The sequence below is a fragment of the Ranitomeya imitator genome, chromosome 2, assembly GCF_032444005.1.
Source record: "Ranitomeya imitator isolate aRanImi1 chromosome 2, aRanImi1.pri, whole genome shotgun sequence".
NCBI classification, from domain to species: domain Eukaryota; kingdom Metazoa; phylum Chordata; class Amphibia; order Anura; family Dendrobatidae; genus Ranitomeya; species Ranitomeya imitator.
Genome location: NC_091283.1, coordinates 325,013,540 through 325,033,098, shown reverse-complemented (window position 1 = coordinate 325,033,098; position 19,559 = coordinate 325,013,540). Strand labels below are relative to the sequence as shown.

The window sequence follows — 19,559 nt, the reverse complement described above, 5'->3', positions numbered from 1 at the left end:
ATTTTATGTGTACCTGGTAGCCACTTTACGGCATCTCTCTTATACCAGGTCCTACACTTGCCTTTCCTCGATGAGAATAAACGTCTCCATCTGTATGGGTACCTGTGAAACCTCTTCTTAGACTAAAATTCTCTCTCTCTGTGGAGGTGTATTGGACCTGCTGTAATTAAAACACCTGTGGCTAGGAGGCGGAGTGCTCGATCAGAAGGCTAAAGAATACATTTCAAAAACCTGACGTCACATCCAAACATAGACTAAGTGTGAACAGGTGCTGAACCTAGAGTTGCCAACTCGTATACAGTCAAGTAAATAAGGCAGCACACTGCAGCGCTAAAACATGCAAACAAGAAACACGAAAATTGAACTGCATTACTGCACTAGAAATATGAAAATGAGAGCGTTTAGCGCATAAAAATGGCCAATTTTCTGTGTACCTGGTAGCCACTTTACGGCATCTCTCTTATACCAGGTCCTACACTTGGCCATTTTTATGCGCTAAACGCTCTTATTTTCATATTTCTAGTGCAGTAATGCAGTTCAATTTTCGTGTTTCTTGTTTGCATGTTTTAGCGCTGCAGTGTGCTGCCTTATTTACTTGACTGTATACGAGTTGGCAACTCTAGGTTCAGCACCTGTTCACACTTAGTCTATGTTTGGATGTGACGGTCAGGTTTTTGAAATGTATTCTTTAGCCTTCTGATCGAGCACTCCGCCTCCTAGCCACAGGTGTTTTAATTACAGCAGGTCCAATACCCCTCCACAGAGAGAGAGAATTTCAGTCTAAGAAGAGGTTTCACAGGTACCCATTCAGATGGAGACGTTTATTCTCATCGAGGAAAGGCAAGTGTAGGACCTGGTATAAGAGAGATGCCGTAAAGTGGCTACCAGGCAGACATTAAATTGGCCATTTTTATGCGCTAAACGCTCTCATTTTCATATTTCTAGTGCAGTAATGCAGTTCAATTTTCGTGTTTCTTGTTTGCATGTTTTAGCGCTGCAGTGTGCTGCCTTATTTACTTGACTGTATACGAGTTGGCAACTCTAGGTTCAGCACCTGTTCACACTTAGTCTATGTTTGGATGTGACGGTCAGGTTTTTGAAATGTATTATTTAGCCTTCTGATCGAGCACTCCGCCTCCTAGCCACAGGTGTTTTAATTACAGCAGGTCCAATACCCCTCCACAGAGAGAGAGAATTTTAGTCTAAGAAGAGGTTTCACAGGTACCCATTCAGATGGAGACGTTTATTCTCATCGAGGAAAGGCAAGTGTAGGACCTGGTATAAGAGAGATGCCGTAAAGTGGCTACCAGGCACACATAAAATTGGCCATTTTTATGCGCTAAACGCTCTCATTTTCATATTTCTAGTGCAATAATGCAGTTCAATTTTCGTGTTTCTTGTTTGCATGTTTTAGCGCTGCAGTGTGCTGCCTTATTTACTTGACCATTTTTACAATCTGACGTGTGTCACTTTATGTGGTGACAACTTTGGAATTATTCACAAAGGATAATAGAAAACAAATGGATCTTACAAATTGTTTTCCAGCTTCTCACAATACCCTACATACGATTGTACACTACTCTCTGGGCACATGGCCGTGTTCAGAAGGGAAGGAGCGCCATTTACCTGTTTGACTGCAGATCTAGCTGGAATAGTTTGCAGACACAATGTATTGGGAGCACTGTTCGTGGTCAACTGGCAGCTCAAAAGATCTCCACCATGAACATGCTTGGCACTATCTTCTCTGCTTTCCATATCCCAAGGATCGCCTTGCTCATCGCCCTTTAACACCATTACATGGATCTGGACTTACACTGGGACCCCTAGGCTTGGACCATGGTGTTACCTGCTATTCTGTGGTATTAGATGGCAAGAACAATAGTCAGGTAGCTGGGTCACAACCAGAAGGACAGAATACAGAATCAGAAGACACACGAGTAGTCAGTAAACGGGCCACGGTCACAACAGGAAACAAATACACAAGCCGCAAGTTGAGCACAGAGGACTGAACCAGAGGAGAACAACGCTGATTCTGGCAGATTCTGGCCATGTGCTTTGAGCTTTAGTAGGGTGTGGTACTTTCCAATTGGCTGAAGTAGGGAGCAGATTACTCCAGCTGGACAGCAGGAACAGATCCCAGATGAGATTGGACACACCATATGCAGAAGCCCTAATATGACTAAGGCTGGGGTCACATTGCGTTTTGGTCAGAGCGCTAACGGACAGCGTTGCACGGCGAAATTAACGCCATGCAACGCGTCCGTTAGCGCTCCCATTGCCCGCAATGTACCAGCGCATTGCTAGCGCGTGTCATTTTCGGCACGCGCTAGCGACGCGCCGGTCTTTTGTAGCGCGCCTCGGACGCTGCTTGCAGCGTCCGCGGCGCGCCCGAGGTCCGTTCCCCGCTCTCGCAGATCGGGGATCTGCGAGAGCGGGGACGTTAACGCGACCCCGAAACGCGACCCTTTAAAAACATTGCGTTAGTGCAATCCGCTAGCGCTAGCGCTAAACGGATTGCACTAACGCAATGTGACCCTAGCCTTAATGACACAAAACTAGAATAGTCAAAATCCCCATAAAGTGATTCCATTTTATAAATTAATTCACTGAGGGTTATCATCTGTACATATGTGGTCAAAATTGTTGGTACACCTCGTTTAATGACAGAAAAACCCACAATGGTCACAGAAATAACTTGAATCTGACAAAAGTAATAATGCATAAAAAATCTATGAAAATGAACAAATGAAAGTCAGACATTGCATTTCAGCCATGCTTCCACAGAATTAAAAAAAAATAAATAAAACTCATGAAATAGGCCTAGACAGAAATGATGGTACCCCTGAAAATAATGTGACAAAAGGGACATGTTAAATCGGGGTGTGTCCACTAACTTGCATCAGAGAGGTTTACAGTCTTAGAATCAGTGAGTGGCCGGTATATAGGGCTACAGATACTCACTGTGCTGTTTGGTGACATGGTGTGTATCACACTCAACATGGACCAGAGGAAGCGAAGGAAAGGGTTGTCTCAGGAGATGAGGTCTAGCGTATGTTCGTCTGTGTGGGTGGCTGTGGAGGACCACTGAGTGAGTCCAAAGGATGAAGTAAGGGCCAGGAGGGATATTAGGAAGTTATAAGGGTTGAAAGTTGACCAGCGATTTTTTTCATTTTTACAATAAAATTTACAAAACCATTTTTTTAGGGAGCACATCACATTTGAAGTGAGTTTGGGGGGGGGGGGTCAAACTGACGGAAAATACCCAGAAGAGACACAATTCTAAAAACTGCACCCCTCAAGGTGCTCAAAACCACATTCAAAAAGTGTATTAACCCTTCAGGTGCTTCACAGCAATGAATGGAATGTGTAAGGAAAAAATAAACATTTACTTTTCTTTCACAAAAATTTTCCTTCAGACGTAATTTTTTTTACTTTCTCACAGGGAACAGGAGAAAGTGGACCATACATTTTGTTCTGCAATTTCTCCTGAACATGCCGATACTCCATATGTGGGGGAAATCTACTGTTTGGTGCACGGCAAGGCTCAGAATAGAAGGCGTGCCATTAGACTTTTTGAATGTAAAATATGTTGGAATAATTAGCGGTTGACATGTCGCGTCTTGAGAGCCCCTGATGTGCCTAAACAGTGGAAACACCCCACAAGTGACACCATTTTGGAAATTAACCCCTTAGGGACCTTATCCAGATTTGTATTGAGCACCTTGAACCCGAACCCACAGGTGCTTCACAGAAGTTAATAACGTAGAGTTGTGGAAATAAAAAAAAACAAAACATTTTTCACTAATCTTTTTAGCTCTATGTTTTGCATTTTCATAAGGGTAACAAAAGAAATTGTTCCATACAATTTGTTGTGAAATTTCTCCTGAGCACACCGATACCCCATATGGGGGGGAATACTACTGTTTGGGCGCATGGCAGAGTTTGGAAGGGAAGGAGCGCCATATTGGAGAGCAGATTTTTCTGGAATTGTTTGTGGGTGACATGTCACAATATCAGAGACCCTGACATGTCTAAACAGTGGAAATCCCCAACAAGTGACCGCATTTTGGAAACTAGACCCCCCAAGGAACTTACCTAGATGTGTGTTGGGCACTTTGAACCTCCAAGTGCTTCACAGAAGTTAATTACGTAGAGCCGTGAAAATAAAATATATTTTTTCCACAAAAAATTATGTTTTTGCCCTCATTTTTTTCCAAAGGGTAACAGGAGAACGTTGTTGAGCAATTTGTCCCGACTATGCTGACACCCCATATAGTAACATAGTGTGGTTTGGATAGTAACATAGTTAGTAAGGCCGAAAAAAGACATTTGTCCATCCAGTCCAGCCTATATTCCATCATAATAAATCCCCAGATCTACGTCCTTCTACAGAACCTAATAATTGTATGATACAATATTGTTCTGCTCCAGGAAGACATCCAGGCCTCTCTTGAACCCCTCGACTGAGTTCGCCATCACCACCTCCTCAGGCAAGCAATTCCAGATTCTCACTGCCCTAACAGTAAAGAATCCTCTTCTATGTTGGTGGAAAAACCTTCTCTCCTCCAAACGCAAAGAATGCCCCCTTGTGCCCGTCACCTTCCTTGGTATAAACAGATCCTCAGCGAGATATTTGTATTGTCCCCTTATATACTTATACATGGTTATTAGATCGCCCCTCAGTCGTCTTTTTTCTAGACTAAATAATCCTAATTTCGCTAATCTATCTGGGTATTGTAGTTCTCCCATCCCCTTTATTAATTTTGTTGCCCTCCATTGTACTCTCTCTAGTTCCATTATATCCTTCCTGAGCACCAGGGGTAAACCACTGTTTAGGCGCATGGCAGAGCTCGGAAGGGAAGGAGCGCCATATTGGAGAGCAGATTTTGCTGGAATTGTTTATGGGTGACATGTGACATTGTCAGAGCTCCTGAGGTACCAGAACATCATAAGCCCCAAAAGTGACTGCATTTTACTAAATACTTCCCTGAATGAATTCTTCTAGTGGTGCAGTGAGCATACTGACACCACAGCTGTTCCATAGAAAAATATACCATTGGGAAGTGAATACAAAATAATTACATTTTTACCACTAAAATGTCTTAATCCCAGATTTTACATTGGAAAATAGGTAGATGGGTAAATGGTCACTACACCCATAGATGAATTCGCAGAGGGGTGTCATTTCCAATTCCCAGAAGGGTGTCATTTCCAAAATGGGGTCACTTCAGGGGGATTCTGCTGGTAAGGCATTTTGGAGATTCGCTACGTGCCAGAACAACAGAATCTCCCATTTTGGAAATGACACCCCACTGGGAATTCATCTATGGATGTAGTGACCTTTTACACTACATGGATGATTTTCAGAAACATATAGTGCCCCCGGAAATTGTTAAGCCGGCTCTACTCAAATGTGTCTGTCACTAAATAAACCAAATGCTTGAATGTCAAAACAGATTAAAAACGTGGTTCTTTGTGGAAGATTATAAATCAGTCATGGAGGCATAAGGCCGGCAATGATGGGCATTGTGGGCAATAATAGCGGGTATCATGCCTCATTCCTCTCTTGGAACATACACGACATCTTCTCTGGGGGATCTTTCTTGTTTCAGTTGCTGGAATGAGTGCAATAAAATGTCCTTCAGTGAGTCTTTTGACATCCTCACATTCTAAAGGATTGGCGGGGACAAAATTTTCAAAAACAAGATTTTCAATGACATTTTCCTGATAATCAAGGAAAGTATCTGCATTTCCAGCTTTTTTGCATAGCATAAAATAATTATATGTGGCCACCTGAAACAAATAAATGACTAACTTTTTATACCAGGTATATGATTTTCTTGATACCTGGTATGGCTGTAGAACACGGTCCACACACCCCTCGTTGCTCGGGTTTTCCTGAGCACGCTCTGGTGGTTTAGTTTTCATCGCAGCAGCTGAATAATTTACAGCTAGTAGCCAGCCTGAGTACATGTGGGGGTTGGCTGGTTGCTAGGGAATCCCCACATGTAATCAAGCTGTCTAGTAGCTGTAAATCATTCAGCTGCAGCAATGAAAACTAAATCTCCGAACACTAACAAATTCTCGGAGACCACCCGAGTGTGCTCTGGAAAACACGAGCAACGAGTATATTCGATCATCATTAGTTGACAGACACAGGTTTTGGAGTAGTGAATCGCTGTTGATCTGCAGTGGCCCTCGTGGCATCTGTGTGGATTGAGCTCAGGATAAAAATATATTTTTTATCCGTAAACTTAAGGGCAAGCAGCTCTCCATTACGTAAAGCCCCTGACTGCCCCTTTCAGACTATTTCATTGACCAATGATTGTGGAAACCCCTGACCGTTTTTGTGAATAGTCACACAAGCTCCCATGTTCTGTTCAACCAATCTTTTAAATAGGGGTATGCTGGTTTAGAAGTTGTCAACATACAGATAGTAGCCTTTTTTTTTTATAAAAAATGGAGTTAAAAATGGTTTTTCCAGATGTCCCCAGATAAGTAGGGCATCCTGGTGGGTTTACTTGACTATCTTTCCCCTCATAAATGCGAAAAGCTGTTGTGTATCCGGTTGAACTCTCGCACATGTTATAGAGCTTTATTCCGAACCTTGCCCTGTTAGAAGGAATAAATTGCTTGGGGTGCAGTCTTCCTTCGAATTTTACAAGGGACTCATCAATGGAAATGTTTTCTGTTGGGGTGTAGAGCTTTAAGAACTTTCTGTCAAGTCTTCGATGATGGGTCTGATTTTGAATAGTCTGTTATGTTCTGGGGTATTTCTGGGCAGGTATTGACTGTTGTCGTTCAAATGCCAAAATCACATGAGCATTTCATAACGGGTCCTAGGAAGAACAGCAGAAAACATTGGGGTGGCTTGGACAGGGCGGTTGGACCAATAGGACCGAATGCTCGTTTTTTTAACAAGCCCCATAGCGAATGTAAGTCCTAAAAAAGTTTTCATTTCTAGGACATTAGTTGGTGTCCATAAATTTGACCTAGCAAAATAGAATCGTGGATTCTGGCTGATGAATTGGGACATATATGAATTTGTTTCTAGGACAATATGCTCTAGCAAGGTAATAGAAAACTCTGACGTGATGTGACTGACATGACCAAATTATTGTCGAGTCAACTGAGAAAAGCCTTATTTCATTAGCCTAACCCTATCAGTAACCCTAACTTTAGCCCCAACACTAACCCTTACTATAGCACTAACCCTAACCTGTCTTATCTGTTTTTTTTTTTTACTTTATAATAAGATCACTGACTGACACAGCTGTTGCTAGCAGCTCTTGTAACACTGTTTCTCCTCTAATCTCTCGCTGACAGGAGATCTGAGGAGAAACAGCGTTTTTATGAGGCAGGTCGCCCGGGGAAGTTCGTTGTTACAACAAACTTTCCTAGTGATTTGTCTCATTGGCTGGTGTGATGCTGACATCATCAGGACCTGAACCAATCAGATCTCGATGAGGTCGGGGGTCACAGTAAGCTTTGTGCTCTGGAGTCGTTATAAGGTACGTGGGGTTCCCAATGAGCACAAAACTGCCGACCGTAGACAAACGGTAGATAAACGTCGGCGCTAGCAGGGCTTTGTGCAGCGCCGATGTTTATCTACCGTTGACGGTCACGAAGCGGTTAAGTTAAGGGTACCATCATTTCTGTCCAGGCCTATTTCATGAGTTTTATTTTTTTTTTAATTCTGTGGAAACATGGTTGAAAAGCAATGTCTGACTTTCATTTGTTCATTTTCATAGATTTTTGGTTTATTATTACTAATAAATAGTGTTGAGCGATACCGTCCGATATTTGAAAGTATCGGTATCGGATGGTATCGGCCGATATCCGAAAAATATCGGATATCGCCGATACCGATATCCGATACCAATACAAGTCAATGGGACACAAATATCGTAAGGTATCCTGTAATGGTTCCCAGGGTCTGAAGGAGAGGAAACTCTCCTTCAGGCCCTGGGATCCATATTCATGTGTAAAATAAAGAATAAAAATAAAAAATATTGCTATACTCACCCTCGGACACGCCCTGGTTGTAACCGGGAGCCTTTCTTCCTAAGAATGAGTGCTTGAAGGACCTTTCGATGATGTCGCGGCTTGTGATTGGTCGCGGTAGCGTCATGTGACCGCTCACGCGACCAATCACAAGCCGCAACGTCATCGAAGGTCCTTAACGCGCTCATTCTTAGGAATGAGCGCGTTAATGACTTTTGATGACGTCGCGGCTTGTGATTGGTCGCGTGAGCGGTCACATGACGCTACCGCGACCAATCACAAGCCGCAACGTCATCGAAAGGTCCTTCAAGCGCTCATTCTACCAAGGAAAGCATGGCGGTTGCAGCGGTGACAACCAGGGCGCGTCAGAGGGTAAGTATTTCAATATTTTTTATTTTTATTCTTTATTTTACACATAAATCTTACTCCCGATACCGATTCCCGATATCACAAAAATATCGGAACTCGGTATCGGAATTCCGATACCGCAAATATCGGCCGATACCCGATACTTGCGGTATCGGAATGCTCAACACTACTAATAAAAGTAGTAAAAATAATCCCAAAATATTCTTTAACTACGTAAATAGTAAGAAACTAAAAAATGATAGTGTTGGCCCCCTTAAAAATAGTCTGGGTGAAATGATCGATGAGGATGAGGAAAAAGCCAATATGCTAAATGACTTTTTTTCATCAGTATTTACACAAGAAAATCCCATGGCAGACAAAATGACTAGTGATAAAAATTCCCCATTAAATGTCACCTGCTTAACCCAGCAGGAAGTGCGGCGGCGGCTAAAAATCACTAAAATTGACAAATCTCCGGGCCCGGATGGGATCCACCCCCGAGTATTGCAGGAATTAAGTACAGTCATTGATAGACCATTATCTGTAATCTTTAAAGACTCCATAATAACAGGGTCTGTACCACAGGACTGGCGTATAGCAAAGGTGGTGCCAATATTCAAAAAGGGGACAAAAACTGAACTCGGAAATTATAGGCCAGTAAGCTTAACCTCTACTGTGGGTAAAATCCTGGAGGGCATTCTAAGGGATGCTATACTGGAGTGTCTGAAGAGGAATAACCTCATGGCCCAGTATCACCATGGGTTTACTAGGGACCGTTCATGTCAGACTAATCTGATCAATTTCTATGAAGAGGTAAGTTCCGGACTGGACCAAGGGAACCCAGTGGATGTAGTGTATATGGACTTTTCAAAAGCTTTTGATACGGTGCCACACAAAAGGATGATACATAAAGTGAGAATAATGGGGATAGGGGTAGATATGTGTAAGTGGGTTAAGATCTGGCTCAGTGATAGGAAACAAAGGGTGGTTATTAATGTTCACCAAACACAATGAGTTTGTAATGAAAGCCTTGAATTTTTGTCTTACAAGAAACGTTTTCTCCTTTGATAACAAAATCTACCACCAGCTCAGGGGCACTGCGATGGGCAGCCCTTGTGCGCCCTCGTATGCAAATTTGCTCCTGGGCTGGTGGGAGGAGACAATTGTGTTTGCTGATTCTTCCTCATACCCAGATGACAGAATTGTTCTATGGCTTAGATACATAGACGACATTCTGGTCATCTGGAAGGGTAACATCATTGACTTTGGCCAATTTGTTGACAGTCTAAACCAAAATTGCATTGGTCTGCACTTCACTTTTGAAGCCAATCCCTCTAAATTGGCCTTTCTGGACATATCTATTGCTAAAGACACCAATGGAGCCATCATGACTAGCACACATAGGAAGAGTACAGCAACCAACTCCCTCTTGAGATGGGAAAGTAACCATCCTGTCCCACTCAAGAGGGGTATACCCAAAGGTCAATACTTGAGAATGAGGAGGAATTGCTCAAGTGTGTCCTCCTTCCAAGAACAGGCAAACGATCTACGCACCAGATTTCTAGAAAGGGGGTATCCGGAACATGTCCTGAATAAAGCATATAAAGAATCAATCAGGAGAGAGAGAAGGGATTTGTTAACCCCAAAACCGAAAGAGGAAGATGACCCCACTATTCGTTTCATCACTAGATTTTCAAACGGTGCCAGAGATGTCAGGAACATTCTCCAGAGACACTGGCCCATACTCATGATGGACAATGACATTAAAGATCAGCTTTCCTCTTCTCCTCAAATTACATTCAGGAGGGGTAGGTCGTTGGGTGATAGGCTGGTTCACAGCCATTATCAGGCGGCTCCAAAAACTCACTTTTTGTCAAGTCAGACTAAGGGTTGCTATAAGTGTGGTAGGTGTAAGGCCTGCAAATCTGTACAGCCTGGAATTTCTTTCTCTGGTACTATTACGGGGATTACATACCCCATTCGACATTTTATAAACTGCAGCACCAGAGGGATTGTTTACAAGGCCACATGTGAATGTGGTATGGAATATGTGGGCAAAACGAAAAGGGAATTCCGAAAGCGAATTGGTGAACATGTCCGTGACATAGTCAACAAAAGGGACAGACCAGTCGCCAATCATTTGAACCTACATCACCAGGGGGAACCTGACAAGATCAAATTCATGGGCATAGATAAGATTTTACCACCAACAAGGGGAGGTGATTGGGATAAACTAATACTGCAGAAAGAGAGCAGATGGATTTTCACTTTGAAAACAGTACGGCCAGATGGTTTAAATGAACAATTGTCATACAGCTGCTTTTTGTGAACCCATTCTATACATAACCCCCATCACCCTTCGGATATCTTTCCAACCTATCCACTCTTCCCATTCTCTCTTTAGGGTCAGTTTTGAGGGACAGCCACCGTTGAGTGGGGGCGCCTCTTGCGCAGGATCTCTTAGGGTGCCAACCTCCACGATAGGTAGGATTCACAGAGGGACACGTATACTATCTTACTCGTATACCTTTTTAGTGGTGTGTACCCTACCTTACCCCTCATCTCTGGTTACACTAGTTGTTCCACCTCTTACATAATTTCTGTATCTAATGTAGGGTCCCATAGGGTCAGATATATAGGGACAGCCGCCGTTGAGTGGGGGCGCCATTTGCGCAGGTCTTTAGGGTGCCAACCTCCGCGTTAGGTAGTATCTTATTAGTCCAGGATGTACTAGGGGGCAGTGTAGTCTCTCTCTCTTTTTTGAGGCGGTGGTATCTCTCACAGTTTTTTCGTTTTATTTTTGTAATTTCTCGCACTTGTTTGTTTTACATTTGCAACCAAGTGCTTTTTCTTTTGTGTTCCATGTCTCTTTTTTTGAACCCAATATTTGCCTTTTTTGATCCTATAATTAATCTTTTGATATCCAAAATGCATTTTCTGGCTTATATAGTCTATGTCTTTTGGTTTTTGTTTTTTGTCTTTTCTATTCAGTATCCACTCTTTTTGCATCTTCGTAAAGAAGCAGAGCCTGAATCATGCCGTCAGGAGTCTATGGAAATTTTGGTTGTTTACGTTCACCAACATTTTTTCCCCTATCCCCTTGTCTGTATGTATTTTTTCTAGAATCATATGGGTTATGGTTTAATTTTATAACTACAGGGTAGACCACAGGTTATGCCCCTTTATCTATCTCCATGGGGACTTTTCTGTGGTCTCAAGTAAAATATACAGACAGGGGATTAGTCCTATAGATTTGCTTTGTTAGAGTTTTTTTCTTAGGGACTACTTATAAATGGGCGACATTCCATATTCTCACCTGTACATCGTTAGGACAGGAGTGTGGTGTGTTGTTTATTTGCTCAGCCCGGTATGTCATACATAGCCGCATTATTGGCGCTCTGGTATATGCGCTATACAAAGGCGGCTATGCATTCTGGGCACGATGAATGGGTCGGCGGTCAGCTGATCTTCTGTGCCTGCTGACCTGTCAACTTTACACGCAGGCGCACTATCGTGCGCTCCACATATGCGTTCCAGCTGAAGAGGCGCGCAGGCGCCAGCTGGTTTCAGCGTCTGACGTACTTCCGGTTTGCGGACTATTTGTAAAAGACACAGTTGGGGACCAGGTAACGCAGCTCTTGCCACCGCTTACACTCCCCTGATGAATCCATGAAGATAGGATGAAACGCGTCGGGAGACGCTATAGAAGCTCACCACCCGCTCCCTTATTTCTGAAAGCGCTTTGAACCTTGCTTGGATATGGTACAGCCTTTCCGGGAACTGGGTGAGATCTACCCATATCACCGCTCTATATTGCGAGTAACGCTGCTGATGTTTAACCCCTGGCTGCTGGTATAGGCTACACAGGGGGCGCGTTGTCTCTCATTGCAGGTGAAAGTATGTGGCTGTATACTTTGTCGGTTTAGGTTTTCCTTGGTCAAATGAGGCAAGTGATAGGCTGTGAGCCTGCCATCATATAGGTACCTAGGCACGTTATTCGCCACTATGAGCTTTCTATATACCTTTTGCTGCTATTTCATACACTGATGTCAACAGGCTGTCTTATGTCATTTCTGCTACTATTTCAGCATAGCATAACATATGATAGAACTATTGCACACTGCTGGTCTAATTAAGTATCTGATGGGTTATACTCCATCTACTTTGTATAGCATGCGGTGTTAGTGTTCAATATCTATCAATATCTCTCACATACCCCGTTGTACTAGTTTGGGGGGGGGGGTTTGCTTATACCTCCTTCTATATGCTGACATGGTTTAATTACAGCATCTGTGACCATTATCTGGCTTGCATTACTAGAATTTACATCTAGTTTAGTGTGGTGATTCGTTTTTTACATTTGCATCGAGTTTTGTATTACTCGTATAAAATTACGTTCACACACTCTTTGGGATAGCTCCTACGAGAGCATTCTTTGTATTGGCATCAGTAGTTTTTTATCTTCCCTTTTTTCCCCTTTATTTGTGTCTTGTAGCGTCATGTTCGTTTTTTTCACTTAGGTGTTTTTTGTGGGCACTTTATATGTTTCTCATTTGGAGATAATAAAAGTTAAGTTTTAGTCCATTGCTATTATATATTTTCATTTTTTGTGGATTTTTTCCTGCTACGGTATATGGTTATTAATGGAGCACACTCAGACTGGGTAGCGATTAGCAGTGGGGTACCACAGGGGTCAGTATTGGACCCTCTTTTTAACATATTTATTAATGATCTTGTAGGGGGCATACAGAGTGGAGTTTCAATATTTGCAGATGACAATAAACTCTGCAGGGTAATCAATAGAGAGGAGGACAATTTTATATTACAGGATGATTTATATAAACTGGAAGCTTGGGCTGATAAATGGCAAATGAGCTTTAATGGGGATAAATGTAAGGTCATGCACTTGGGTAGAAGTAATAAGATGTATAATTATGTGCTTAATTCTAAAACTCTGGGCAAAACCGTCAATGAAAAAGACCTGGGTGTATGGGTGGATGACAAACGCATATTCCGTGGCCAGTGTCAGGCAGCTGCTACAAAGGCAAATAAAATAATGGGATGCATTAAAAGAGGCATAGATGCTCATGAGGAGAACATAATTTTACCTCTATACAAGTCACTAGTGCGACCACACTTAGAATACTGTGCACAGTTCTGGTCTCCGGTGTATAAGAAAGACATAGCTGAACTAGAGCGGGTGCAGAGAAGAGCGACCAAGGTTATTAGAGGACTGGGGGGTCTGCAATACCAAGATAGGTTATTACACTTGGGGCTATTTAGTTTGGAAAAACGAAGGCTAAGGGGTGATCTTATGTTAATGTATAAATATATGAGGGGACAGTACAAAGACCTTTCTGATGATCTTTTTAATTATAGACCTGAGACGGGGACAAGGGGGCATCCTCTACGTCTGGAGGAAAGCAGGATTAAGCATAATCACAGACGTGGATTCTTTACTGTAAGAGCAGTGAGACTATAGAACTCTCTGCCGTATGATGTTGTAATGAGTGATTCATTACTTAAATTTAAGAGGGGACTGGATACCTTTCTTGAAAAGTATAATGTTACAGGGTATATATACTAGATTCCTTGTTAGGGTGTTGATCCAGGGAACTAGTCTGATTGCCGTATGTGGAGTCAGGAAGGAATTTTTTTCCCCAGTGTGGAGCTTACTTTTTGCCACATGGGGTTTTTTTTTTGCCCTCCTCTGGATCAACATGTTAGGGCATGTTAGGTTAGGCTATGGGTTCAACTAGATGGACTTAAAGTCTTCCTTCAACCTTAATAACTATGTTACTATGTTAATATATTTTGTCAGATTTTGCTCCAGGAGACACACATCGCAAATTAAGTGGATTCTTCTCACTATAATATTGCTAAATACAGAGATCCTAAGTGTTGTTTGAGCACACTGCAAAACTCAGAAGTGAGAGTGGATTTTGCTGGACTGGTTTATAGAAACTCTGTTACTGTTCAACAGCCTTTGAGCCACTAATAGTGTGGGAACCTCTGTTTTTCCATTGACAGATGATGGACCTGAGTGGGGACTTGTTTTTTGTGAGATGAGAATTGGTATTATTTGTGCCTACATAACATTGATTGGTTTCTTTTTATTCGATGTTTGGGAGGTAGAATGAACAAACAGTTGAACACCACACACTACTGGTTCATCCAACAAGGTTTTCTATTAGACTGTGAACTGTCATTTTCTTGGTAAATAATTTTTTTTGCATAGCTTGCCATTTTTAATTTTACAGTTTAAGTAGAAATGTTCAATAATATAAAACTCAAGGATATTTTATTAAAAAAAATGTTTTTTATCTTAGCAGATGACTGTACCAGGAGATCAGACGGACAGTTAACATCTTCAGTTTTTAAATCAGATGATCTTGAGATCCTACAACATGCAACTGAGGGGATTGCTGTAACTTCAGATCTATCATCATCCATTCACAGCAACGATCTGTCATCTTATCCTATGAAACAGTTCCCATCTTCTGATTCATTACTGACTACTAAGGAAAATCAAATTCACAAAAGAGGCATTAAAACACAAACTGCTCCTAAAGCAAAGAAGTCATTTTCATGTTCAGAATGTGGGAAATGTTTTAACAAGAAATCCAATTTGGTTAATCACCATTTAACTCACACAGGGGAGAAGCCTTTTTCCTGTTCAGAATGTGGGAAATGTTTTAACCATAAATGGCATCTTGTTAGTCACCAGAGAACTCACACAGGGGAGAAGCCTTTTTCATGTTCAGAATGTGGGAAATGTTTTGCACGTAAGTCACTTTTTGTTAACCACCAGAGAGATCACATAGGGGAGAAGCCTTTTTCCTGTTCAGAATGTGGGAAATGTTTTAACCAAAAATCAGATTTGATTAATCACCAGAGAACTCACACAGGGGAGAAGCCTTTTTTTTGTTCAGAATGTGGGAAATGTTTTGCACGTAAGTCAATTTTTGTTAACCACCAGAGAGCACACATAGGGGAGAAGCCTTTTTCCTGTTCAGAATGTGGGAAATATTTTATCCAGAAATGGCACCTTGTTAGTCACCAGAGAACTCACACAGGGGAGAAGCCTTTTTCCTGTTCAGAATGTGGGAAATGTTTTAACCACAAATGGCATCTTGTTAGTCACCAGAGAACTCACACAGGGGAGAAGCCTTTTTTGTGTTCAGATTGTGGGAAAAGTTTTAACCAGAAAGTGAATCTTGTTAGTCACCAGAGAACTCACACAGAGGAGAAATCTTTTTCCTGTTCAGAATGTGGGAAATGTTTTATCCAGAAATGGCATCTTGTTAGTCACCAGAGAACTCACACAGGGGAGAAGCCTTTTTCCTGTTCAGAATGTGGGAAATATTTTAACCAGAAAAGGCGTCTTGTTAGTCACCAGAGAACTCACACAGGGGAGAAACCTTTTTCCTGTTGAAATTGTGGGAAATATTTTAAGTAGAAAGCTCTTCTTGTTAGACATCAGAGCAATCACACAGAGGAGAAGCCTTCTTTATTTTCTTAATGTGTGAAATATTTTATTTGGAAATCAGCTGTTAACCCCTTTCTGACATTAGACGTACTATCCCGTCGAGGTGGGGTGGGCCCCTATGACCACCGATGGGATAGTACGTCATACGCGATCGGCCGCGCTCACGGGGGAGCGCCGTCGATCACGGCCAGCTGTCAGCTGCCTATCGCAGCTGACATCCGGCACTATGTACCAGGAGCGGTCACGGACCGCCCTGGCACATTAACCTCCGGCACACCGCGATGCCGGCGGTACAGGGAAGCATCGCGCAGGGAGGGGGCTCCCTGCGTGCTTCCCTGAGCCCCCCGCAGCAACGCGATGTGATCGCGTTGCTGCAAGGGTCTCCCTACCTCCCTGCCAGCTCCAGGCCCGGATCCAAGATGGTCGTGGATCCGGGTCCTGCAGGGAGGGAGGTGGCTTCGCAAAAAACAAAACCTCACATGACTCTGTGGACCAAAATATGGAAAAATTATAGCTCTCAAAATGTGGTAACGCAAAAAATATTTTTTGCAATAAAAAGCGTCTTTCAGGTGTGTGACGGCTGCCAATCATAAAAATCCGCTAAAAAACCCGCTATAAAAGTAAATCAAACCCCCCTTCATCACCCTCTTAGTTAGGGAAAAATTAAAAAAATGTATTTATTTCCATTTTCCCATTAGGGTTAGGGCTAAGGCTAGGGTTAGGGCTAGGGTTAGGGTTGGGGCTAGGTTTAGGGTTAGGGTTAGGGTTATGGCTAGGGTTAGGGCTAGGGTTAGGGTTGGGGCTACAGTTAGGGTTGGGGCTAAAGTTAAAGTTGGGGCTAAAGTTACGGTTAGGGTTTAGATTACATTTACAGTTGGGAATAGGGTTGGGATTAGGGTTAGGGGTGTGTCTGGGTTAGAGGTGTGGTTAGGTTTACCGTTGGAATTAGGGTTAGGGGTGTGTTTGGATTAGGGTTTCAGTTATAATTGGGGGGTTTCCACTGTTTAGGCACATCAGGGGCTCTCCAAACACGACATGGCGTCCGATCTCAATTCCAGCCAATTCTGAGTTGAAAAAGTAAAACAGTGCTCCTTCCCTTCCGAGCTCTCCTGTGTGCCCAAACGGGTTTACCCCAACATATGGGGTATCAGCGTACTCAGGACAAATAGGACAACAACTTTTGGGGTCCAGTTTCTCCTGTTACCCTAGGGAAAATACAAAACTGGGGGCTAAAAAATAATTTTTGGGGGAAAGTTTTTTATTTTATTTTCACGGCTCTGCGTTACAAACTGTAGTGAAACACTTAGGGGTTCAAAGCTCTCACAACACATCTAGATGAGTTCCTTAGGGTGTCTAGTTTCCAAAATGGTGTCACTTGTGGGGGGTTTCTACTGTTTAGGTACATTAGGGGCTCTGCAAACGCAATGTGACACCTGCAGACCATTCCATCTACTGTAAGTCTGCATTCCAAATGGAGCTCCTTCCCTTCCGAGCCCTCCCATGCGCCCAAACAGTGGTTCCCCCCCACTTATGGGGTATCAGCGCACTCAGGACAAATTGGACAACAAATTTTGGGGTCCAATTTCTCCTGTTACCCTCGGGAAAATACAAAACTGGGGGCTAAAAAATAATTTTTGTGGGAAAAAATTTTTGTTTTATTTTTACGGCTCTGCATTATAAACTTCTGTGAAGCCCTTGGTGGGTCAAAGCGCTCAAAACACATCTAGATGAGTTCCTTAGGGTGTCTAGTTTCCAAAATGGTGTCACTTGTGGGGGGTTTCTACTGTTTAGGTACATTAGGGGCTCTGCAAATGCAATGTGACACCTGCAGACCATTCCATCTAAGTCTGCATTCCAAATGGTGCTCCTTCCCTTCCGAGCCCTCCCATGCACCCAAACAGTGGTTCCCCCCACATATTGTGTATCATCGCCCTCAGGACAAATTGGGCAACAAATATTGGGGTCCAATTTCATCTGTTGCCCTCGGGAAAATACAAAACTGGGGGCTAAAAAAATTATTTTTGTGGGAAAAAATTTTTGTTTTATTTTTACGGCTCTGCATTATAAACTTCTGTGAAGCCCTTGGTGGGTCAAAGCGCTCAAAACACATCTAGATAAGTTCCTTAGGGGGTCTACTTTCCAAATTGGTGTCACTTGTGGGGAGTTTCAATGTTTAGGCACATCAGTGGCTCTCTAAACGCAACATGGCGTCCCATCTCAATTCCTGTCAATTTTGCATTGAAAAGTCAAACGGCGCTCCTTCCCTTCCGAGCTCTCCCATGCGCCAAAACAGTGGTTTACCCCCATATATGGGGTATCAGCGTACTTAGGACAAATTGTACAACAACTTTTGGGGTCCAATTTCTTCTCTTACCCTTGGGAAAATAAAACATTGGGGGCGAAAAGATAACTTTTGTGAAAAAATATGATTTTTTATTTTTACGGTTCTGCATTATAAACTTCTGTGAAGGACTTGGTGGGTCAAAGTGCTCACCACACCTCTAGATAAGTTTCTTAGGGGGTCTAATTTCCAAAATGGTGTCACTTGTGGGGGGTTTCAATGCACATCAGGGGCTCTCCAAACGCAACATGGTGTCCCATCTCGATTCCAGTCAATTTTGCATTGAAAAGTCAAATAGCGCTCCTTTGCTTCCGAGCTCTGTCATGCGCCCAAACAGTGGTTTAACCCCACATATGGGGTATCAGTGTACTCAGGACAAATTGTACAACAAAATTTGGGGTCCATTTTTTCCTGTTACCCTTGGTAAAATAAAACAAATTGGAGCTGAAGTAAATTTTTTGTGAAAAAAAGTTAAATGTTCATTTTTATTTAAATATTCCAAAAATTCCTGTGAAGCACCAGAAGGGTTAATAAACTTTTTGAATATGGTTTTGAGGACCTTGAGGGGTGCAGTTTTTAGAATGGTGTCAAACTTGGGTATTTTGTATCATATAGACCCCTCAAAATTACTTCAAATAAGACGTGGTCCCTAAAAAAAAATGGTGTTGTAAAAATGAGAAATTGCTGGTCAACTTTTAACCCTTATAACTCCCTAACAAAAAAAAATTTTGGTTCCAAAATTGTGCTGATGTAAAGTAGGCATGTGAGAAATGTTACTTATTAAGTATTTTGTGTGACATATCTCTGTGATTTAATTGCATAAAAATTCAAAGTTGGAAAATTGCGAAATTTTCATAATTTTCGCCAAATTTCCATTTTTTTCACAAATAAATGCAGGTACTATCAAAGACTTTTTACCACTATCATGAAGTACAATATGTCACGAGAAAACATTGTCAGAATCACTGGGATCCGTTGAAGCGTTCCAGAGTTATAACCTCATAAAGGGACAGTGGTCAGAATTGTAAAAATTGGCCCGGTCATTAACGTGCAAACCACCCTTGGGGATAAAGGGGTTAATAAACATCAGAGGTCACATAGGGGAGAAGCCTTTTTATGGTCATAATGTTGGAATAGTTTTAACCAAAATTGAATCTTCTTAAATGAATTGTCTCTTGTCATTCCTCATGTTTGCTGACAAAAGGATAAAACTAAACTTTATTAATTCCAAATGTAAAACTATACCCATAATTCACTCCCTGAAGGTTAGTCAGTAGGTGACTAATAGAAAAACATGTACCCCACAGTTCAGTATATAGGGTGAGGTGACGTATACACACTCACTCTCCAAGCCTCTAATTTCTACGGGTTTCATCG

General features: G+C 42.3%; 1 protein-coding gene across 2 annotated transcripts in view; it reads left to right on the top strand.

Annotated features, from left to right (window-relative positions):
* The window catches only part of LOC138663523 (oocyte zinc finger protein XlCOF22-like), a 55,034-nt gene extending 35,706 nt beyond the window's left edge, over positions 1–19,328 (top strand). Inside the window, exon 7 of one of the 2 annotated variants that reach the window (XM_069749764.1) lies at positions 14,685–19,328. In XM_069749764.1, coding sequence (XP_069605865.1) covers positions 14,685–15,787 — 1,103 coding nt within the window. In that variant the 3' untranslated portion in view covers positions 15,788–19,328. Of the gene's footprint in view, positions 1–14,681 lie in introns of both variants that reach the window. The other variant, XM_069749762.1, reaches the window with a different exon arrangement.
* Positions 19,329–19,559: the final 231 nt, after the last annotated feature.